The following is a 25,660-nucleotide window of genomic DNA, read 5'->3' on the forward strand; positions in this document are numbered from 1 at the left end:
AAGCAAGTACTTGCTGGTCATCATTTTCATTCATTTTGAGCCTCTGAATTGTTCCCTTTTTCTATATTCTTTCATCTTGTTTCCCACCTATCTAACAGAATATTTTCCCCCCTGGATCTCATGAAGGATGTTCCTCATTTTTCCCCACCTCTCACACCCGATCCTTATCACTATTCACAGGAATATAACAAGCAACCATCACTAACCAAGGGATTCCTATTTTCATATAATCCCACAACTATATCCATTTTAGCCCTTTCATTTAGAATTAAACCTACATCTTCATTTTCCAACAGGTATTTATCAACTCCACAAAATTTGACATTTATTTATATCCTTAATGTTTCTCAAAATCTGAGATACATGTCATATCATTTTTTTAATTACTTTAATTCATGTTGCTTATCATTTATTCCACTTTCATTCAAATTCCTAATCTTTCAAAACTCTTATGATTGTCACAAGAGAACAGCCGTATTAGTAATAAATTATGAGAAAATGAAAAAAAAATATGGACGTAATGTCAACACACAAATGCTACTATTTTGTACTTGTGTACCAACACCATAGCAGCTGACAGTATAGCAGTTGGAAGTGACCACAAAAGTTATCTAACCCAAATTCCTGTTGAGTACAGGATTTACAGTACTAGAACTTCAACAGATGACCATCCAGCCTCAATGTGGAAACTTCTAGCAGAGAATTCAGTCATATTGTAGCTTTTTCCACCAGTTGACAGCTGACCACTCATATAGATAGGAAGTTCCTCCTAATGTCTAACCTAAGCCTCCTTCCTCACACTATAATTTATTACTGTAGTTCTGCATTGAATGTACACATCATAGTTTGCCACCTTCCCCATTCTGTTGCAAAGTCTCATGCCATATGGGCCTATATTAATCTCTGTTGTTTATCATGGCTTTGGGTAACCAAGGTTGTCATGTAACACTTTGGAGTAAGACAGAGAAAGTGTAGATTGCAAGCTTTAGTTGTAGCTATATCATATGCAGCTTTTCCTGTTCGGTTTTGGTACATTTTGAACAATAAAAACAGCCAAAGCCTGTTATATCTCAAGCCTGTTCATTATATTTTATCAAAATTAGGATCTGTAATCCAGGGACCAGTTTACAAGCTGAAATATTATCACCTGTATTCATCTATGAGGTATATACAAGTGTTCTGTAACGCATACAAGATATATCTGGGGATAGATAGGCAGAAATTAAACTATATTAACTGACTGAATTTGAAAACTTAAGATATATAATTTGGTAATTGCTTTTGATTTAATGCAAACAAATGTATAAAAACTAAATTTTTAGCAGCAATTAGTCATGATAAACAAATAAGACTAAAAGTATTTATGTATTATATTTATGGAACTTAACTGAATGCTAAACTGCTAGGGCAAACATCAAGGAAATTCTTCTTTTTAGTGCATTTTCTGAAAAGTACTGATCTGTTAGAAATACAACAGGGGGGGTATTCTTACTCAGCAAGGTATATTTTGTGGGGGTTTAATACATATGGAATAAAATTAATTCAGGAAAAATGTCATACTGAATGCTTAATATAATTAAACCACTGGATCTTTATTGTGGAATAGGCGGAAATCCTAACATACATTATTTCTTGAGTACCAAATATGTGCAAAGAGTGAAGCAGGATGTAAGCTGACACCAAGTTTGGAAAAAAGTGGAACATGACGATAACCTGCAATATGATAGCAATCAATTAATGTATTGTAAGTGAAAAATACACAATAATACATATATAACATAGCTCTATGGTCTGTGATTTTATATAACTATCATGAAATAGAATCTAAGATGAAAGTTTTTGAGTTCTCTCTGTCCACTAATCTAGGCTGCATCTTGTAAAGCCTTAGTTTAAAACTCATTCCTCCAAGAATCGGAAACATCAAAACCAGTACAAAAACTTGGTTCTATCAAAGTTGTATTTTAGTACAAATCCTTATTTGCTCGTGTTAGAGAAGAATTTGTTCCAATGTAAGAGCATGACTCTTTCATTTTATGGGAAAAACAAAGCAGTGCAATTTCAACTACATTAGTAGAGAAGTTTGCACAATTAATTACACTAGCTACAAACTATTATAAAAATGCAGCAATTATAGACAACCTTGGAAGAAAGTTTAATGGTTTCAATGTGTTCCGCAATAAGAAAGGTGCTCAGTTTAATCTATGAAAACTTTATGCAGGATTAGAAAAAATAGTTGAGGATTCATGCTAGGCACTATGAGCAATAACTGACTTGATATAGGGCAAATTTCACTGTTAAGCAAAAGTCTTCATCCCATGTTACTCATTGGGTTCTTTGAACACCTGTTTCAGACTCTGTTCATTCTTCTCATTTAGTTATGAAAGTTCCTTCTCTTGATCCATAACTGCAGATTATCCCACTTCAAAATGTCTGTAAGCAAAGGCAATACTGAAAAAGGAAAGCAGTAAACATACTGCCCCTACAAAGAACCGAGCAACCTTTGGAGATGCAGTGTTGACTAGTGATATTATAGGAATCAAAATGAAAATAATCAGCTGCAGGTCATTCAAAAAGAATCTCCAAATAGTGGAGTTCTCAATGTTCTCTAAACTTGGTAGTTTGCTTGCGGACATTTCATTACCCATTTCAGTGACGATAACTGAGTAATGAAATGTCCGTATGCAAACTATCAAACTTAGAGAGCACCAAGGACTCCATAGTTCAACTCTGAGCTACATTCATTATTCTCCATTGGAATCTCCAAACATTGTACATACTGCAATAGTCCATAAATGCGTGTTTTGACATTTAAACAGACTTAGTAAGAGAAGATAAGCAATAAGCAATATGTGGAAGTGTGCATTAAACACTCCTGTTATTAACGTGAAGTTTGTAGCTTCCAGACACTGAGAAAGATTTCACATGAACACTAGCATGTTGATTTACGTAAAAGGGAAAAATTGTACGGCTCATAACTGTAATATTTGAAAGTTAAAGAAAAAATGTAAGTCAACCCACCATTCAATCATACAATGTCATAAATTAGGGGAAGAATAGTTATTTGAACAATTCCAGACCAGCAATAATAGAAACAATATTGCAATGTCTTGTGTGCTATGTTTTATACATTAATCAAAAGAAATGTTATAATAAAAAAAGATTTGGAACACCTTTTTGTACACAAAAACAGTCAATGTAATACCTCTATTTATGCTCAAAAGTGGCAACGTATATTGACCAAGGAAATCATTGGAAGCAAGAGAAAACTGATCTTCTACAACAAAACGAACTAAGGCAAGCTCTGGAACATGAATATCAAATGTGAATGTTTGATTCCACCTAGGACACAAAGCTGAAATAAAAAAAGCAATATAAAATGAACAATAAGCCTTAAAACACTTTTATCTTCCGAGTGTTAATCATTATTTCTTCTCACTTCTTTTTTCTGCTTATTCCAAGTGACTACAAGAATAGAAAATTGAATGATTCACAAAACAAGAAATATATCATTAATGAAGCTTATGCCTTTGGTCATAATGAAATCAAGAGAAATACAATCTCATCTATTCTCTTTAAAAATATGGTGATGTTCACATGAAGATCTCAAAAATTAATGTCACCTTTGCAATGGCTATTGGCCTACTGTACTGCACTTCTGCTGAAAACCGCTCAGTTCTAAAACATGCATGATAAGAAAACAAACTGTGTTTAGCATATATTAACAATTTCCAACCTGTTTTATGGATTGTCCACTCATATATCTTTATTGAAAAGTATACAGCCATGGGCACCTATAACAACTTTTCTAAAGTACAGCAGAAAGGCAGGCTAGTCAAGGTGACATTGAGAAGCCTCAACACACCAAGGATGTTTGTGCTGATGGAAACTCATTGCTTTGCGCCTTGAGCAGGGAATTATGTTAAGACGTGCGAAATTCCAAGATTATTAAAGACAGTATACCATGCCTTCCCAAATTCAATGCCATTCAGACGAGATGAAATTCTGGGAAATTGTAGATTCAAACTGTCTGGAAGCTATCAGGCTAAAGAAGGCTGCCTGGCAGAATCAGTATAATCCACTTACCATTGCCCTTCACAACACAAGTCTGTTGTTTTGCCTGGTCTTCTGGAATGCCATAAATTTCTAGTATAACAAGAGGGTCGGCTTTGTTAGTTCTGGAAAGGTTGCTAGGTGGTAACTGATGGCCACTAATAAGCTGCATAGATGCAGGAAAAGAGACCAGTATTAATTAGGACACTAACATTTAAAATTATTATTAATATTATTATTATTATTTAATATTATTACAGACATTAATATTTTTTCCTAAGAAAGCTTCAAAGGCTATCATAAAATATTGCAGGGAGTGGTGGGGTTCATAGCCTCCAGAACAAAAAGTAAAAAAGAACAACATTGCGTTAAACTGATTTTTTAAGTGCAGTTTCTTTACTTTTAATCAATATTTTATTCCCCCAGAATCACAGAAACGTCAGTGGCTCACAAAGTAAAACTGTAAAATAAGAGTATAAAACACAGACACAGAACAAAAGCTCAAGAGAGTACATGGCCTCAGGCCCCAAAAGCCCTCTAGAAAAGTTCTGCCTTCAGGGTTTTTTGGGGGAAAAGACTGACAGTATTGGACACAGATGAATCTCCAATAATTCCATCACTGAAAACCAACCAGGTGGGCTTTGCCAAAAAATTCTCCCAATTTCTCTCCCAAAATTTCTTCTTGCACACTTGTTTCAGAGGCTGCCTCAATGGGAGTCTTATGATAAACTAAACCTTTCTGAGCTGCAGTAAGAACGCAGTGCTGGAGGTTGCTTTCGATTTATATCTGCATTGTTTCATTGACTGTAGAAAGGGTACAGAGAAGAGCAACAAAGATGATTAGGGGGCTGGAGGCTAAAACATATAAGGAACGGCTGCTGGAATTGGGTATGTGTAGTTTAATGAAGAGAAGGGTGAGGGATGACATGATAGCAGTGTTCCAATATCTCAGGGGCTGCCCCAAAGAAGAGGGAGTCAAGCTATTCTCCAAAGCACCTGAAAGCAGGACAAGAAGCAACGGATGGAAACTAGTCAAGGAGAGAAGCAACCTAGAACTAAGGAGAAACTTCCTGACAGTTAGAACAATTAACCAGTGGAACAACCTGCCTCCAGAGGTGGTGAATGCTCCAACACTGGAGGTTTTTAAGAAGAGACTGGACAGCTATTTGCCTGAAATGGTATAGGGTTTCCTGCCTGAGCAGGGGGTTGGACTAGATGACCTCCAAGGTCCCTTCCAACTTTATATTATTATTATTATTATTATTTATTATTATTATTATTATTATTATTATTATTATTATTTTCAGAGGTGGTTTGCCATTGCCTTGTTTTTAGGGCTGAGTGAGAATGACTACCCAAAGTCATCCAAATGACTTCAATGCCGAAGGTGGGACTGAAAATTGGGCTTTTCAACTTGCAGTTCAGTCTCTTAACTTGCGATCAAACTGCTACATGCTCTCTCAATCTCTCTCTGCCAGAATTTATAAAGAAAGATAAGCCAAGTTTAAGGAAACAATAAAAGATAAGGGGGGAAAAAACTACTCAGTATAAATTTCCATTGTGGGACTTTGTAAAGGCAAAGGCAAGGTAATGAGACAGTGCTAAGAAGAACATGTCCTTCCATCTGAATTGTTATGTATCAAACACAGCACAGCACCATCTTAGAAGCCTGGCCATCCATTCATTTTTGATTGGTTGCAATAGTCTAAGGATGAATTAAAGAACTGAAATGGCTTCATACTCATACCTTATTGTGAATATATCATACCTTATTATACAGTATCACACCTTATTATGTTCTGGATGTGATGAAGTATCATATTTGATCCTACTTCTAACACACAAAAATCTGCATCTGATATCAATAAATCAAGACTATCCCTAGCAAAAAAGATTTAGAAAATTCTATCTTTTTCGTATTTTCAAAACAACCAGATTTTTATAATTCACATTTAATATCTAGTTTAGATGCTACCAAGCTTAACTGATGATCTGCCTGGGTCATATATTTATATCCATGCTGCATTATCTTAGCCAAGAGTCATCTTATCCAGCAGCCAACAACATAGCAATCCAATTAATTGTATATACTACTTGTGTCTGCTTAAAATTAAATTTTATTCTTTTCAATTGTATTTATATCTTAGAACTGTATGCAGCCTTCCTCAATCTGCCACTTGACAATTATATTGAGATTTGCATTCCCAGAACTCCTAATCAAGTGCAGCTTTTGGCTGCAAAATCTGAGAGTTAGAACTCAAGACTTTCAAAATACCAGGTCGGGGAAGAAACACAAATATTAAATTAAAAATATTTATACAAATAAAGTAACAACTAACAGTCAGTATACATAAATAACAAAACAGAGCAAATAGTCAGCTCAGACACCAGTGAGTCCCTAAGCAAGCACTAAAATTATTAATCAGCTTCTAAAATTTGATATTATATATGAAACCATCCCTATCTCCTTATGGCTCATTTTTAAATGTGAACATTGAAATCATTTTATAGTTCAGAAACATGCTATCATGTACTATCATAAAACTCTCTGAAGAACATAGTAAGTATATGCACATAAATAATACGGGGACCATGCTGGAAGAATAACACCGGCAAAAATTTGAGCTTGAGTTCCTTTAATTGCTTGTCAAGAATTCAGGCAGAAAACCCAGAAAGCTGCAGTAAAGCATTTGTAAAAGCAAATCAGCAATAATAATAATATAATTGTAATGAACTTACTTTAATTGTAAGTGTAATTGGGTGATGGTCTGCAGATATATTATATGGAGTAAATGGTGTCTCTTTATTTCTCAAGAATTCAGGTTTCAATATATAGCCACAGCCACCATTATCTAAAAATTTCCCAATTTGAAGATCCATTTGTACTCCAGGTGTTTGGAAATTTAAGGCCACTGTATAAGATGAATATTTACAAAACTTGATTAACTAGAAAATACAGTTTTAAATATTGACTTGTTCTTCAACATTGGAAACACAAATTTATGACTCCAGTGATCTGATGGACTGAAGGCCTGATATTGCGTACACACACACACAAAGTGATATTCCATACAAATTCTAATTTTTTTCCAGATATGGAACATTGGCTACAAACTAATACAACTGTAGGCAGTCCAGGAAAAAAAAATGAAAATAAAAGAAGTAAAACCAATTCCAGTGCTTGTAATTGCACTATCCATTTTTGCGGAAGAATTTTCATGTATATTCATTTGCATAATGTATGTTTATGCAAGTTTTGTTTGTTTTGTTTCTATCACTAGGGCTTGACATTTAATCAGGGGCTCTGGGAACTGCTTTTTAACAGGTTCTATGGTCAGAAAATGTTTGAAAATCTCTATTCTAGTGGCTGAAGCCTTGAAATTAACTAGCTTATCCCTGACGTAACCCATATAATCAGAACTATAATTGAAAGAATTCATCTCTTGTACTTTTGTGACCGCATAGCAGGAGATTTTCTCCTGGTGGCTGCTTCTTCCTCTCCTCGCATAACATTCTTAAGGTTCATAGCATAGTTTGCAGCTCTCACAGCAGTCTCCACTGCTAAATCCTTTCTCAAATTCCAGTTCTTCAATAGCTTCATCTTGGATAGTCACAAGATGACAGCCAAGAGACAGGTAGGGATAAGGGAACCCTTCAATTTTCTCTTGCTATCGAATGGTTGATATGTTGAACGATCAACCAACCAAGCCATAATTTCAAAGTATATAAAAAAATGAAAGTTCAGCTAGCTGATGGAAAAGGAGTGCGTAGAGTGACCAAAGTATTAGGCATGCCACATTTTCACATAGTGAATTATGTTGGGTGGAGCTGGCACGTTTGTCAAAGGAACCACAAATCAAGGCCCTCAGAATGTTGCATATTAAAGCTATCAGTGAGAATAATTAATCAGTGGAACAGCATGTCTCCAGAAGTTGAGGGTGCTCCATCACTGGAGGTTTTCAAGCAGGGCCTCCTGCATGAGTGGGAAGTTGATTAAAAGACCTCCAGGGTCTTGTCCAACTCTGTTGTTCAGTATTCTACATGGATAGCAAAGCAGGACAGTCTCAAACTGAGTGTGCAGTAAGGATGCATTCTGGTTCTGACCAATGGAAAATGTAGAATTATTGCTTCCTATGATATTGAAGTTATATCAGTGCAATCTAAAATTGGATTTGCCTTTCTTGCTACTATCTCATACTCCTAATTCATGTACAACTTGTAATCAACTACATTTCTATGATTTTCTTCATGTATTATTGCCATTAATGTATCTGTGGAATTTCTATTTCCTATCTATATAACTACATTTATGTTTTATTAAGGGACAGGGTTGGATCGAGAACTACCAGAAGTACAGGCAGCATTTTGAAGAGGCAGAGGAACAAGAGATCAAATTGCTAACATATGCTGGATCATGGAGAAAGCTAGAGAGTTCCAGAAAAACATCTACTTCTGCTTCATTGACTATGCTAAAGCCTTTGATTGTGTGGATCATAACAAACTGTGGCAACTCCTTAAAGAGATGGGAGTACCAGACCATCTTATTTGTCTCTTGAGAAACCTATATGCGGGCCAAGAAGCAACAGTGAGAACTGGACATGGAACCACTGATTGGTTCAAAATTGGGAAAGGAGTCCGGCAAGGCTGCATACTGTCGCCTTGCCTATTTAACTTATATGCAGAGCACATCTTGAAAAAGGCAGGGCTAGATGAACCAAAAGTTGGAATTAAGATTGCCGGAAGAAACATCAACAACCTAAGATATGCAGATGATACCACTCTAATGGCAGAAAGTGAAGAGGAACTAAAGAGCCTCTTGTTGCGAGTGAAGAAGGAGAGTGCAAAACTTGGGTTGAAACTAAACATTAAGAAAACCAAGATCATGGCATCCGGCCCTCTCAATTCCTGGCAAATAGATGGGGAAGAAATGGAGGTAGTGACAGATTTTATTTTCCTGGGCTCCAAGATCACTGCAGATGGGGACTGTAGCCAAGAAATTAAACGACGCTTGCTCCTTGGGAGGAAAGCCATGTTAAATCTAGACAGCACACTAAAAAGCAGAGACATCACCCTGTCAACAAAAGTACGTATAGTCAAGGCGATGGTTTTCCCAGTTGCAATGTATGGCAGTGAAAGCTGGACCATAAGAAAGGCTGAGTGCCAAAGAATTGAAGCCTTTGAACTATGGTGCTGGAGAAGACTCCTGCGATTCCCTTGGACTGCAAAGCAATCAAACCGGTCAGTCCTAGAGGAGATCAACCCTGACTGCTCTTTAGAAGGCCAGATCCTGAAGCTAAAACTCAAATACTTTGGCCACCTAATGAGAAGGAAGGATTCACTGGAGAAGAGCTTAATGCTGGGAAAGATTGAGGGCAAGAGAAGAAGGGGACGACAGAGAATGAGGTGGCTGGATGGAGTCACTGAAGCAGTAGGTGTGAGCTTAAATGGACTCCAGAAGATGGTAGAGGACAGGAAGGCCTGGAGGAACATTGTCCATAGGGTCATGATGGGTCGGACACGACTTCGCAACTAACAACAACAACAAGGGACGGGGTGGCTCAGTGGGTTAGGACGCTGAGCTTGTCAATCAGAAGGTCGGCAGTTTGGCGGGTCGAATCCCGAGTGCCGCGTAACAGAGTGAGTGCCTGTTACTCGTCCCAGCTTCTGCCAACCTAGCAGTTCGAAAGCACGTAAAAATGCAAGTAGAAAAATAGGGACCACTACAGTGGGAAGCTAAAAGCATTCCGTGCGCCTTTGGCATCTAGTCATGCCGGCCACATGACTACGGAGACGTCCTCAGACAAGCGCTGGCACTTCGGCTTTGAAACGGAGATGAGCACCAGCCCCTAGAGTTGGAAACGACTAGCACGCATGTGCGGGGGAAGCTTTACCTTTTTATGTTTTATTAAATAAACAATTTTCAGCCCATTTTTTAAACTAAGGGATTCAGATAATGATCCCTAAATTATTGGAATGGATTTATGCAACTGCCTCTCAAATAAAACTAATGATTTCATTGGTTTAGGGTTAAGCAAGAAATGAAGTACTTTGAATAATTAAGCTATGTATCAAATATAAAAATGATACAATTGTACAATTTTACAAAATAAAACAGTTTCATTGGAAATAAGTAACCTCCCCCATTCTCCCAGTGAAATTTAAAACTATATTCTTTAGGAGAGAGATGAGTATGCTTGCTTTTGTCTAATTCCTGAAACCTGGCTTTCATTTTGAAGGCAGCCTTTGTCTTTCACCAAAGTAAAAAATGCACTTTATTCAATGAAATTGGTGAGACAAAATATCTGAATATATTTTTCAAGACAGTTGCACTTAGTTTTCATGCCATCCAGTCCACATTCAGAAGCTTGCTAATTTGCATATCATGTGGTATGCTGTCATATTCTTTTTTGAAATCAAGATACACTGTATTTACAGCATTCCCAAAATTTCATAAGGAAGATTTGTTGGTGAAACACTGAAAGTCAAACTGATTTTCTGTCCCTTAAATCCATTGTTATTATGACCATTGAGGGAACACCTGCTGCCAGCATCAAGTTCCCTTTGTCCAGTGCGCTCCCACAGGGAGGGTCTTCTCAGGGTGCCGCCGGTAAAAGATTGCCGGCAGATAACACCCAGGGGGAGGGCCTTCTCTGTGGGTGCGCCTGCCCTCTGGAACCAGCTGCCCGTGGAGCTCAGGACTGCCCCTGACCTGCGTTCATTCCGCCGGGACCTGAAGACTTGGCTCTTTGAGCTCTCCGGCCCAGGCTGAGAATTTTTAACTGGGGTTTTTATTTTCAGGGATAATTTAATCTTTTTAATTGTCTTTTAACTTTTGTATTTTGTATTGGTGTGATTTTAAAATGCCCTGTAAACCGCCCTGAGTCCTTCGGGAAAGGGCGGTATATAAATCTAATAAAATAAAATAAAATTAAATTAAATTAAATTACTTTTACATTTGTTAAGTATTTGTTTGCAGAGTCACTCTGATGTAATGGTTAAGGCTTCAGGCTAGAAACTGGGAGACTGTGAGTTCTAGTTCTTCCCCCTGGCTCACAGCCAGCTGGAGGACCTTAGACCAGTCACTTTCTCTCAGCCATAGAGAGGAGGCAATGGCAAACCACTCCTGAAAAATCTTGCTAAGAAAACTGCTGGGACTTGATCCAGCAGTTTCCGAGAATCAAATACAATTGAAAGGAAGAGGGAAAAAGTAATTGTTTTTTATTATTATTTTAAGGGATAGTGTTGGTATATTTCTGTGCTTCTATATTTTGCTGCTTCCAAAAATGCTTTTTCTTGAAAAGTCTGAAATCGAATGTAGAATTGATTATTACGGCCTCACAAAATTTTGTTTTTACAAAACAATGTGCATAAATTGCATCCATAATCATTTTCAGTACTCCTAAAATATGATAAATCTTTTAAAAAGGAAGGCTAGCAACCAATCATCTTTGGAGCATTAATTTTGTTGCTAGTGTCTGGTATCCTTGGCCATGGAAATGAAAAGCTGTAATAGAAAAAAAATCCTGGAAAAAGCAACATATTTCTTATAAAATTCCTGTAACTAACACACACAGAGAGACAGATCCCACAGGTAGATATCCTTACACAATGTTCACACAAAGAAAGTCTGGGTGCAGAGATGAGTCTAAACATTTCCAGAAGCATTCTAGAGAGTGGGCACCACATTTATGCCACAGAGTACACGTAGAAACACACTACAAATAGTAGGTAATCATTGGCCACTGGGTCTAAGACACAAAAACATTCTACCAGGGAATTTGGTTACAAAATGGCTTGGCTTTTAAATGTATTTTTAGAGTATCTGCATGCTACTTGATCGCTTAATAGTTCAGGGTAACCTATAATTAAAACAAGTATTAAAACATTAAAGGAACAATAAAACAAAGCCTTTTAAAACACTCAATTAAAAGAATGAAAAAGCCTATTATGCCAATTGCAAAATCCTAAACTGGCAGCTCCTAGTAAATGGTTAGCACAGATTCTCCAATGCTGTTTGTAATGTATTGGGTTTTATATATGTTGTAAGCGTTTGCTGGAATTGCACTGTTTGCTAATTCAATTGCTAATACTAGTTCACGTGTATACTTGTAACGGTTGCTAGCCGGCCCAGACTGGTTGTCTCCAGCCAGCTAAGGAGGTCTTTGGGCGAGAAACCTTAGCTTCAAACCTACTGGTCGCCGCCTATCGGCCAACCATATAAATAACTGTGCAGCAGCTCCCTTGTTGCTTCTGTTCTGTTTGACCTTCAATAAAGCATGTTGCTGTTTTGAACCTTGCGTCTCACTCAATGCCTGCAAGAATTGGCTACACAACACTGTTATAATAACACTGTTATTGATAGGGCTCGCAACTTGGGTGTCCTCCTGGATTCACGGCTCAGTTTGAAAGATCATATAGGAACCATAACCAGGGGGGCTTTTGCCCAGGTTCGCCTGGTGCGCCAGTTTCAGCCCTATCTGGACCGAGATGCCCTACGTACAGTCACTCATGCACTCGTGACCTCCCAGTTAGACTACTGCAACGCTCTCTACATGGGGCTGCCCTTGAGGACCACTCGGAGGCTTCAGCTGGTGCAGAATGCAGCCGCGCGAGTTGTGATGGGAGTCTCCCAATACTCCCATGTAACACCTCTTCTCCGCAAGCTGCATTGGCTTCCAGTTGCCCTCCGAGTGAGATTCAAGGTGCTGGTGATGACCTATAAAGCCCTAAATGGCATGGGCCTGGATTACCTTAGGGAGCACCTGCTGCCAGCATCAACTTCCCATCGTCCTGTGCACTCCCATAGGGAGGGCCTCCTTAGGGTGCCGCCGGTCAGGGAGTGCCGGCGGGTGATCCCCAGAGGGAGGGCGTTCTCTGTGGGCATGCCTGCCCTATGGAATGACCTACCTGTGGAACTCCGGACCGCCCCCGACCTTCGTTCGTTTCGTCTGGACCTGAAAACTTGGCTCTTTGATCTATCTGGCCTGGACTGAGGGGTTTTAAGTTTTAAACTTTGTTTTAATTTGTTGGGCTAGTAATTAATTTAATTTAATTTAATTCTAATTCTATTTTAACTATTATATTGTTTTTAAACTTTGCCCTGTAAACCACCCTGAGTCCTTCGGGAATAGGACGGTATATAAAACTAATTAAATAAATAAATAAATAAATAAATAAATAATATGGTATACTGAGGTATCCTTCTCAACACTCTTGGCACACCATTCTGCATCAGTTGTAATTTCTGAACCAAAGATAACATTAGCACCACATAAAGCACAAAACAATAATCCAAATATTAAATTATCAATGTGTGATTGCAGACAGTAATCTTAGAGAGATTACGTACAGATCACCATGATCTTTAAGACAACAGGGAGTGAAACATAGTTCAAGCACACAATAGACATATAATATTTGGAAGCAACTCAGACAGCTCTCTAATTAAATGTCTTACTGTAATATGTAGGAAGAATTACACCACAATTATACTTATTAGATTCTGTAATTATAACTGTTCTCAGCCTTCCTGTGGAATTGAGTTTTTTGTTCTGATCTACCTAGCAAGGTTGTCAATGGTCTACAATGCTGAAGCAGCAACATTTCCCTAAAAGACTGAGAGCCTTATGATAGCATACATGACACACACCGATGCTGTGGTGTGGTTTATTTTCTGCTGAAAAATGGGTTCTTGTCATCACTGATGAGGAGATGGACTTCTAAATTAACAAGCAACCAAAAGCTAGTTAGATTCTACATGGCTCATAGAATATAGATTGCCTGCAACTGCTCTAAGATAATTGTTTAAAGCAGACATGTCAAACACAAGGCCCGGGGGCTGGATCCAGCCCACAAAGTGGTTTCACGTGGCCCGCGAAGCCATCCTGAAAACAGGGAGGGAACGGCCCCCACTGCCTTGGCCCTGGCCCAGAGACCCTCCTTCTGCCAGAGACCCTCAGATCTGTCCCACTCCTGCCCAGGCCCCCATAGGCACCTTTGACGTGAATGTTGTAGAGCTGGCCACGCCCACCCAGAAGGCCATACGCACTCTAACCACGCCTACCCAGTAGGCCACACCCACCCTGGCCATACCCACCCGGCTCCTTGAGGGCAACCGCAATGCTGATGCGGCCCTCAATGAAACTGAGTTTGACACCCCTGGTCTAAAGTGTCCAGAGTTGCTTGGTGAATGAGTGGGCAGCTAAGTTGAATGGATAAATGAATAAGCAAGCAAAAAAAAAACCAGCTGAACAAATTCCTGCAAAGAGATTCAGAGAGTAATTTAAAGACTTTTACAGAAAATGTTTCTTTTTCTATAATTTTTGAGAAGGCTTTCTATGTCTACATCTATCAGTAATTTTATCTATGAGAATGCCACCAGACATTTCCATAAATAATCTGATAGTGGTCTTTCAATGGACCAAAAGACTGCTTATGTTCTTATATGAGATTCTTCTAATAATAATAGGTATTTGCTCATTATGCTTTCTCTGTACACATTTTAAAGAATCAAACAAGATACACTTAAAGGTAAAGGTAAAGGTTCCCCCGCACATGCGTGCTAGTCGTTTCCGACTCTAGGGGCCGGTGCTCATCTCCGTTTCAAAGCCGAAGAGCCAGCGCTTGTCCGAGGACGTCTCCGTGGTCATGTGGCCGGCATGACTAAACACCAAAGGCGCACGGAGCGCTGTTCCCTTCCCACCGGAGCGGTCCCTATTCTTCTACTTGCATTTTTACGTGCTTTCGAACTGCTAGGTTGGCAGAAGCTGGGACGAGTAACAGGCGCTCACTCTGTTATGCGGCACTAGGGATTCGACCCGCCAAACTGCCGACCAATTATTAAATTATTAAACAGAAAGAGCACCATCCTTTGCGGTATGTGGTAGGATTCCTTAGAAATCAAATGGGGTATAACAAAAATCTACCAGAATGCTAATATTATGAAGCTCTTAGGCTCTACTTGCAGTGTGTATATATATATATATATATATATATATATATATATATATATATATATATATATATATATATATATATATATATATATATATATATATATAACTATCACCAAAAGGCATCAATCTTCAATGATTTTGTTTCAAAGAAACTGAACCCCAAATAAGCACTGTAGTCTCAGCCTTGATGCTCAGAAATGAAATGCTCATGAAATATACTGTATATCGACATATTTTCCTGTATTCTTGAAAAGCACTATTATATCATAGCTTGTTGATTCACTTAGATTAGTATTATATCAATAACCATTCAGAAGTCTAAAACGGAAATGTTTTCCAAACCTTCATGAAATTGCTAAATATTGTCCAAGACTTTTTAATGCAAAATAAATGCTTTACCATTCCTCCCTTACCTAAACCTAACAGTAGAAATAAATATTTAGTCAAAATACAGGTGGTCCTCAACTTACAACAGTTCATTTAGTGACCGGTCAGTTACCACAGCACTAAAAAAAATGATTTATGACTGCTTTTGACTTACAACTGTTGTAGTGTCCCAATGGTCGTGTAATCAAATTTCAGACCCTTGGCAACTAACTCATTTTTATGATGGTTGCAGTGTGCGGAGGTCACATAATCACCTTTTGTGAGGAAAGTCAATGGGGAAGCCAATTGGTGGAGCAGTGGGCTAATGCCTCCTTAAGTAACACCAGCTGCCTGCAATTATTGCAGGTTCGAGTCCCACCAGGCTCAAGGTTGACTCAGCCTTCCATCCTTCCGAGGTAGGTAAAATGAGGACCCAGATTGTTGGGGGCAATTAAGCTGACTTTGTAAAAATGCCGCTTGGGGCCCCCCCGAAAGCCCTAATAAGCAGGCATATACATAGAATGAAGGCTACTGCTCATCACATTGGTTTGTGCTTAAATTGTAAGCCGCCCTGAGTCTTCAGAGAAGGGCGGGATATAAATGGGATTAAAATAAAAAATAAATAAATAAAACAATTCACTTAATCATATTACTAACTTAACAACTGCAGTGATTCACTTAACAACTGTGGCAAAAAAAGGTTGTAAAATAAGGCAAAAGTCACTTAACAAATGTTTTCCTTAGCAACAGAAATTTTGGGCTCAATTGTGGCTGTAAGTCAAGGACTACCTGTGCAGTAGTTCTCATAATCTGCTACAGGCTTCTCTACTGGAAGAATGCTACTTCCATCGTTATTCACATTTGCTTTCCTGAATTCAGCTGTGCCTTTTCATTTCTTTATCGTGGTTTAATGATATATGCAAAAAATAATTGCTGCTGCCAAAATGGGGCGTGTGTAAGAGAGCGGGGGCGGGGGGCGGGGGGAGAGAAGAGGTGCCAAAATTTTCATAAGTATAATCTCCCAAATCTAATGTGTTTCAACAACATTATATATGCAGTTAATACATTATGAAGCTATACTTAGATCTTCATCTGCCGCAAGGCAGAAGAGGCTACAAAGTGAAGTGAAAAGTGAACTCTATGGAGCCTAGATAGAAGAGGAGAGCTGCAAGAACAAAGGTAAATTCCTTTCTCTGCTCTATACATTTCTAAGAAAAGAATAAATCTGCACAAAGGAAGGTCAACAAAGTTACTTTACATATAGAACTCTTGCAACTTCATATAAGAAACTAAGAAATGGACTCTTTAAAGCTTAGGATGAAACGAGTAAAGATTAATGGCTGCCTGGAAGTTTCTTCTTAGGCAAAATATCTGCTCTAGTCATGTTCTTTCAGAAGCATAGCCTGAAGATTCTAAAGACAAATTGAGAAAGCTATTCTAATTCCTAGTGCTACTTACTGTACGGAGTTAGATTTTAGTGTTGGAATCCTCCAATAATCTCTAAAGAAAGAGAGGAAACTCTACACTAGTTATTGGAAGACCAATCACTCCATTCATACCATAATATGACCACGGGAATCACATAGAAAGGAGCTGTCAATATCCCAGCTATTTAGAAAGTTCAGGTGCGCAAAAAGGGGGGCATTTGCCCAGATTCGCCTAATATACCAATTGCGCCCCTTTCTGGACTGAGATGCCCTACGTACAGTCACCCACGCACTCGTTACCTCCCGTATAGACTACTGCAAAGCTCTCTACATGGGGCTGCCCTTGAAAACCACCCGGAGGCTTCAACTGGTGCAGAATGCGGCTGCACGGGTAGTGATGGGAGCTCCCCGATACTCCCATATAACACCTCTGCTCCATGAGCTGCATTGGTTACCGGTTGCCCTCTGGGTGAGATTTAAGGTGCTGGTACTTACCTTTAAAGCCCTACATGGCTTAGGCCCGGGATACTTGCAGGACCATCTGCTACCGGGAACGAATTCCCATCGCCCAATACGCTCACACAGAGAAGGCCTCCTCAGGGTACCGTTGGCTAGACAATGTCGGCTGGCGACCCCCAGGGGGAGGGCCTTCTCTGTGGGAGCGCCAGTCCTATAGAATCAGCTCCCCCCTGAACTTCGAATGGCCCAAAATCTCCCGTCCTTTCGCCGCGGCCTCAAAACACTCCTTTTCCACCTGGCTGACCTGGACTGACAGGCATTTTAATTATATTTACAATTTTTAATTTATTTTTAATTTTTAATTTATTGCACAGATGATTCTAATTTTATTTTTATCTTAATTTCTGTACTTATTATATGTTTTGTTGTTAGCCGCCCTGAGTCCTTCGGGAGATAGGGCGGGATATAAATCCCATAAATAAATAAATAAATAAATAAATAAATAAATAAATAAATAAATAAATAAATAAATAAACAAACAAATAAACAAATAAATAAATAAATAAATAATTTTGTATACAAGGCATGTTCAAACTGACTATAGGTCTATCAACAGTTGTTACAATTTCTTGTTACAGCCCAATTTTGGGAGCAGAATTATGCCATTTCTTAGAAGGCAAAAACTAAACTCTAAACACCTATATTTCATTTTAGGTGGAACAAGCTACCAAACTTTCCAGTTTTATCACAGGGGTGATACAATAGCAGTTTTCCAGTATTTGAGGGGCTGTCACTGAGAAGAGGAAGTCAACTTATTTCCCAAGGCACCTGAGGGCAGGATAAGAAGTAATGGGTGGAAGATCTTTAACGACAGATCCAACCTAAAAATAAGGAGAAATTTTTGGCAGTGAGAACAATTAATCAGTGGAATGGGTTCTCTCTGGAAGTTGTTGGTGCTCCATCACTGGAGGTTTTCAAGAAGAGACAGGACAGCCATTTGTCAGGAATGGTATAGAATTTCCTGCCATGGGCAGAGGGTTGGACTAGAAGACCTCCAAGGTCACTTCCAAATCCATTATTCCATGTTCTATATCCACAAATTTGCCCTCTTCCACATACAGATGTCTTTCCTCCTTCCCTTTTTTGAATTTGTGTTAGTTATGGAAGAATGCTAGAAGACTCATGCTTACCACTGTTTCACAAACAACACTGAAAGGTAATTTAAATACATTTAAATTACTATGCAATATGAAGAAAAAATATAAGCAAAAAGTAACAATAATAATCTTAAATCACTTACCCATCTGACACCCAACATTCCAAAATTCTTGAGGATTATAATTAGAAGAATTGGTTCGGATTCCTCTAGGATATATTCTTGTGAGAAATCTGACAGTGTGTTGAACAAATTCATTTGCTATAAAGAGACACATGCAAAACTGCATTATAGAAAGGCATGAAAAATAGCCAGTTTTATAAAACAACTAAAAAATAAACATATGGATATGTTCAAAACCTTTTGATACCTATTAAGAGCAGTTTTAACAAAAAATACTGTGAAAATTTTGAATATTGATGATAACCTTCAATCCGTGTCCTTATATGTCAAGTATTATTTATATTTATAATTATTCCTTCCGTTCCAAAATTAAACAATAATGAAATAATCTAAAATCTAAATATAAACTGACATCATCAACTTAAACTTAAAGACATATCTACTTCTACAGCTGTGCATAAACACACATTGCCTGAAGAAATATAATATGATCACTAAAAAGAAGATATTTTATTCATCTCAAATACATGTTTTAATTTTATTAGATATTTCTAATTGATCAATATGATCCCTCTATGAGGTTAACATAATCAAAATATATGGATCATCTCAGAGACATCCCTTATGCTGGATTCTTCAGACTATATGAAAATATAATTACCGTATGTATAGTCATATTTATTTGAAGAAGAAACTAACAACTTGCTTTCACTTCAGAGTGTAATCTAACTGCTTCTATTGTAGCTCTCTGACACTGTTATTTGCTTTAATGGGTGCTATATCTTGCAAGCAAATTTACAACAACAGAAAACAATTTGACAGGGATGATACGACCTCAGTAAGGAGTACATCCTGGTTTGGAATCCTATGATGGTTTTTCCTCAAAATAAAATGCTCCATTTAAGCATGCTCTTTTTTTTAAAGTACAAAAATGTGAGGCAGTTTGCCCACAACATACTGCATTCCTCATCTGTACCAGCAGATTCTATTATGGAAACAGTAGAAAAGGTCTAATAAAACAAAGCATCCATAATATCATGTGAAGTCTTATCTTTATTGCATGCCCAATGCTTTGGCTTTGGATCAGAAGAAATCCTACATTAATATAAATATTCTCAATCTGAATTTAGAAGCACTTTAGGCAGGGTTAGCAGCGGGCAAGTGATAATAACCAGCTTTTCAGGTGCAAAAATTGGATAAGGAACTAGACACAGAAAGAGGCATAAGAAAGGGTAACTTTCATATCTGAATTATTTCCACTTTGAATTGGGCTAAAAGCATATTGTTCAGTGCATCACATTAGTTGTGCACTAATAACTTGGGTTTCATTATTTAAAATGAACAAAAAAGGACAAAAACACACTTATTTATTACTATTATTTATTTTATTAGTCTGAATGCCAAAAATTACCTTTCAGCTTTGCCAGCTTTCGGGCTTTTGTCTCACCAATTGAATTATTTTCATAAAAACGCTGATTTTCTCTTGAATCTTCAAAGCTTATAAATTTCTGAGATTTGGTATATATCACAAGTTCTGACAGTGCCAAAGCAATCTTTATTTTCCTTATCTATAAGTAATGAGGCAACAATTGAAAAATGATTTGATTATCTTTTTACCATCCTATCAACATTTATTTGCAATGTATGGCAGTGAAAGCTGGACCATAAAAAAGGCTGAGCACCAAAGAATTGAGACCTTTGAACTATGGTGCTGGAGAAGACTCCTGTGAGTCCCTTGGACTGCAAGGCAATCAAACCGGTCAGTCCTAGAGATCAACCCTGACTGCTCTTTAGAAGGCCAGATCCTGAAGCTAAAACTCAAATACTTTGGCCACCTAATGAGAAGGAAGGACTCACTGGAGAAGAGCCTAATGCTGGGAAAGATTGAGGGCAATAGAAGAAGGGGACGACAGAGAATGAGGTGGCTGGATGGAGTAACTGAAGCAGTAGGCGTGAGCTTAAATGGACTCCAGAAGATGGTAGAGGACAGGAAGGCCTGGAGGAACATTGTCCATAGGGTCACGATGGGTCGGACATGACTTTGCAGCTAACAACAAAAATCAACATTTATACAATGATATCAGAATGTTTTGGTTGACAATCCTTAAGAAGGAAAAAAAAACCACTTCTATTCATATTGCATCATCCCCCTACAATGGACTTCAGCTTGGAACATAACAGAAGATTAGATTGTGAGATTGGATTTATTTGAATTTTAACTTTCCGTATTACACTCTCAATCTATTCCAACACAAATAACCTGCAATCATTTAAAGCCTAAAAATAATCTTGCTATAACCTTAAGTGATTTAAGAAGCAAAATTAGTTAATCATAACTAAAATTTACTGAGGTGTTTATACAAAACTAGATATAGACTAAAAGGATCCTTATAAATACAAATATAATAAGAGGCAGCCCTGCTTGAATTTAAAAGATAGCAGACATGCAAAACCGATCTGGAATGCAAAGTGGTACATTCCTAAAAGTTCATCACTAAGCAATAACACAGACATTTTCCAACATTTCTTGAACTCTGAATTCTTTTTTCATACACTTTCTTTCCATAGCCCTAAGAAAAGCAAATTGCATTACTTCTGGTAAATGAAAAATAGCAAACCTGCTTGAGATAAATACTAATGTGTGGTTTATAACAGCACATCCATCATACAAACCAACTTTGAAGTTCAAATATCTTTCTTTGAGAACTTTCCTAACCTTTGAGGATCAAGAAAGAACTTCAAACGGGAACTAAGAAAGATCTATTTTTCTTTGAAAATTTAATTTCACATACATACTTTTTGTTTTTTTCTGGGGGGAGCTGCACTTTTCCAACGTGCTTGTCTTTTCTTAACCGGAGATTGTTTAGGGCGTTTCTGCTCATTATTTGACTCATCATCACTTGTTTCCTCCTCTTCAAATTCTCCTGTTTGACCGTGACTATCCATATCTTTCCTTCCAAGTGTTTCTTCAAGTGTTCCAATTTTTTTATTTTTTATCATAATTTTGAATTTTAGGGCCTATGAAAATAAGTTGATATTATTATAGGTCAATAAGACTCCCCATTAACAGGTGGGGTATATTTTTAATTTCAGTAAGATCACTGAAATATACAGTACAAAAGTATCCAGCTCCCCTTCAAAATACTGACCAACCTGCTCCTCAAGAAGTTTAGAAGTTTTGAGTTTAGAATTGCACACCTGGTCTGCCTGCAGCAGTGCAACCACATCCAGAATAAAAAATGGTAGAGTCTCTATATACAACAGTAACCATTATATATATATATATATTTTAAAAAAAACGTTACCTCCGGAGAAGGTAATTCAGTTGGCATGGTCTCATCTATTGTAAATGTAACCAGCTTGTCACCCAGAATGCTTCTTAGATAATCCACCATAACGTCCTGCTGCTTAGGACTACAATGATTCTCCAAAGACAGTATCAGAGGATAATCGGAGGCCTGAAAATGCAATTTCAAAGTTATTAACCTCCTTAATTGCACAAATAGAAAATACATATAATTAAAATAAGCAATACTGCAATTACAGATATTTTCATTAAGACACAAAAATGGCATACTGTGGCATCTTAAAGTGGTCCCAAGTAAGTAGCTCATAGTGTTTCTTCTGTAAAGGGTTTCCTTTCCTTTCAATATGATTGTCTACACTAGTGAGCGGAACAAAGCCATGTTGGTGCTGAAGAGACCATACATGAGAGACCTCTTTCCTCTATTCCTTTCCACTGCAGTTGCAAGCATGGGTTGGGACAGAGCTTTTATTTAGTTCTACTCATTTTTAAGAGGAAAAGTTTCTGGCCAACAGATTGTTTCATGGCCCATGTAGTAGGTGCCTTTTGTTTTATGCTACTAAATTCTCATCATCTATCAAAACTCTGAAGGCATGTGGGTAATTAATGAAGAGTATCTTAAAACAACTGGTACGTATGTCACGCATGTACCTACCACAAAGGCATACTTGTCGATCACTTGGATGACGGTCATAAAGCTAATTTTGTTTGTTAATGTATATCCATGATAAACGATAGGATCGTTATTGGGTCCATCCCAGCAATCAATTTCCAGGCACCGGCATCCTTTCATCAGAGCACTTGAAAAAAAAGTTAGAAATGGAGTCATAGATAAGTTACTGAGAAACTAAAAATGAAAATCAATTTGCTGGCATTCCTAGGCTGGTTCAAAGCTAATGGAATTGATGTCCTCTAACACAGCTGGGGGACGGAGTGTAAAAAACTTCCATTTCAGATTCTACCAAAATATGGACATTTTGCCACACAAACAATTACAATATGTGGGTTTGGGTCATTTAAAATTGTTTTGAGTTAAAAGTTTATTAAAGGCTTGTCATGACAGCACCAGCTTTCTTTAACTGCAGTTAGAAGGCAATAGTATCTGGTACAAAGGACTCAGTGCCTGGTCCAGCTACACAATACACAATTAAATTTGTTTCATGAAATTTTGTTAACCTATTTCTGGTAACATTCAGAGATGCTGCTCCATAGAAAATATATTTTAAGATTCTCATGTTTTCTCATGTTTTCAGTCATTTTGGAAATGGCACATCATAGGGCTATTATTACCGGAAGCTGTGGTTGAAAAATACTCTTAGAAAACATTTGTAACAAAAGCACCAGAGATGATTAAAAAGTCGTCTAGCTACAATGGTGTTAAGTACTGCACGTATAAGAAAAATGTAAAGCATATTATATGTAGATCATTTATTTTACTTTGAGTAGTTCGCTCAGAAAAATCCTCAGGAAAGAAGTTGAGTTTCTAAAGCAAGTATTTCTCTGGGAAAAAAAAGCACAGTGGGCTATCCAATAGTATTCTCAAAAGTTAATGTTGTAGCACAATTGCTGTGGTACACTATTCAAATTGTGCTTCCACAGCTTCTGGAAAGTAAACTATGAATCGCCATTAGGAAAAGACTATTGCACTGTGAGCCCCTGAAGGACAAGAGTATTAAGATTTGTACCCCAAAGAAAGGACATAAAACTAGGTCCCATTAATTTCAATGGATTTTAAGATCCCAACAACTGCAAAACTCATTACACAGCATCATTTCCTGGAATACTTTAAAAGGAAAATGGGGAATCCAGATATTGAATATTTGCCAACTTTGACTTTCATTTTAATTTTTCATTTAATCAAATATAGCTTTAGAATCATAAATAAATATTCTAATAGACAATGATTTTGCTAGTTTTGTTAATGATTCCATCCCCTAAATTCAAGAGACCCAATTAAAATATCCCAGACAGGGATTATCTTCACTCAATCTCTATATATCCAGAGTAAAGTGTACCACTTCTGTACGTACTTTGGTTCATTGTCATATTGTTCTTACTGGTAGTATTTTTTTTCTAACAAGTAGAATTTGCCTAGCTTAACTTAAATCCATTATTCCATTTTCGGAACTCTAAAATGTTTGAAAATAGGTTTTTGACTTTCTGAGAAAATATTTTCAGGTATTTGCAGTGCTCTTCTATTCCCCGTCTTTTCAAGAAGCTAAATATTCCCAGTTCCTTCTAGCCCTATCAATCTGTGAATCTTTTATAATTTATCTGCATCCTCTTAAAAGTAAATTGCCCAGAAATTGACACAAGTACTCAAGTTGTTGCCTTTTTTATAGACATATCACACTGCTTAGTCAGTTGTGCCTGGAATGACACTTGAGACTGCATCAATATTCACTTGGCAATTAACTATTACTCCAAATTCACAAGTATTATTATCCTATACCTATACCTGTACATTTGACTTGGCATTTGTCTAAGTTTAATATCATTTTGTTATTTTCACCCCATTTCTCTACCAATCAACATTGTTTTAAATTAATTTTTGTTTTCTAGGATATCAATTATCACAGTCAATTTTATGCAATTTGCATGGAAGAGTTATTATATTTGATTCCAATTTGATAAGAGTCTTCAAGCAACATTTGAATTCAATTTTTGAACCAGCTTTATTCCATGGAGTACTTTACCAAATGTCTTGCTGAAGTCAATATACATTATGTCTATGGTATTCTAATATTTTACTAAGGTAAAGGTAAAGTTTCCCCCACACATGCGTGCTAGTCATTTCCAACTCTAGGGGCCGGTGCTCATCTCCATTTCAAAGCCAAAGAGCCAGCGCTTGTCCTAGGACGTCTCCGTGGTCATGTGGCCGGCATGACTAGACGCCAAAGGCGCACGGAATGCTGTTACCTCCCCACCATAGTGGTCCCTATTTTTCTACTTGCATTTTTACGTGCTTTCGAACTGCTAGGTTGGCAGAAGCTGGGACAAGTAACAGGCACTCACTCTGTTACGTGGCACTCGGGATTCAACCCGCCAAACTGCCGACCTTCTGATCAACAAGCTCAGCGTCCTAACCCACTGAGTCACCGCGTCCCTTAATATTTACTAAAGAAGCATCCAAATTAAAAATGAGATAAAATTAGCCTGACAAGATTTGTTCTTGATAAATATATATTGGTTTCTGGTAAATACATATTATTTGATCTGCTATTTGGTATCAGACTAACTAGTCTTCAGTTCATTATATCTACTTATTTCAGAATTCTATGATATAATTCATGGCCTTATTCAAAGTAAAGAGGTCTTAGTACTGTCATTTTCACTAAACAGGTTATTGTGGTGTTTTTTTTAAAAGGGGCCTATTTTTTTTCTAGCACTCTCTACAGTTCCAGGTTAACGATACCTATTCTTCCTTAGTAATGTCTATTATGCTCTTTTTTGTTTGCAGAATTAGCATTTTGTGAAAGTTATATAGGTAGTTCTCGACTTACAATCATTTGTTTAGTGACTGTTCAAGTTACAAAGGCACCAGAAAAAAAATAGACTTATGATTGTTTTTCACACTTACAAGTGTTGCAGCATCCCCATGGCCACATGATCAAAATTTGGATGCTTGGCAACTGGCTCATATTTATGATGGTTGCAATGTGGTCACCTTTTGTGATCTTCTGACAAGTCAGTGAGGAAGCCAGTTTCACTTACCAGCCATGCTACTAACTTAACAACTGCAGTGATTCACTTAACTGTGGCCAAAAAGGTCGTAAAATGGGGTAAAATTCACAATTGTCTTGCTTAGCAATGGAAATTT

The 25,660-nt window shown here is 37.5% G+C and overlaps 1 protein-coding gene across 1 annotated transcript in view; it reads right to left on the bottom strand.

Moving 5' to 3' along the window:
* Positions 1-1,615: 1,615 nt before the first annotated feature.
* LOC310642677 (1-phosphatidylinositol 4,5-bisphosphate phosphodiesterase zeta-1-like) overlaps positions 1,616-25,660 on the bottom strand; it is a gene marked incomplete at both ends in the record, with an annotated part of 44,202 nt that continues 20,157 nt past the window's right edge. The window contains 9 exons of the mRNA XM_083366563.1: positions 1,616-1,713; positions 3,203-3,352; positions 4,084-4,216; positions 6,790-6,962; positions 18,558-18,674; positions 19,948-20,104; positions 21,333-21,554; positions 21,842-21,994; positions 22,496-22,640. Coding sequence (XP_083222689.1) covers positions 1,616-1,713; positions 3,203-3,352; positions 4,084-4,216; positions 6,790-6,962; positions 18,558-18,674; positions 19,948-20,104; positions 21,333-21,554; positions 21,842-21,994; positions 22,496-22,640 — 1,348 coding nt within the window. The remainder of the gene's footprint in view (positions 1,714-3,202; positions 3,353-4,083; positions 4,217-6,789; positions 6,963-18,557; positions 18,675-19,947; positions 20,105-21,332; positions 21,555-21,841; positions 21,995-22,495; positions 22,641-25,660) is intronic.

This window comes from Vipera ursinii (assembly GCF_947247035.1).
Source record: "Vipera ursinii genome assembly, chromosome: 6".
Taxonomy (NCBI): Eukaryota; Metazoa; Chordata; class Lepidosauria; order Squamata; family Viperidae; genus Vipera; species Vipera ursinii.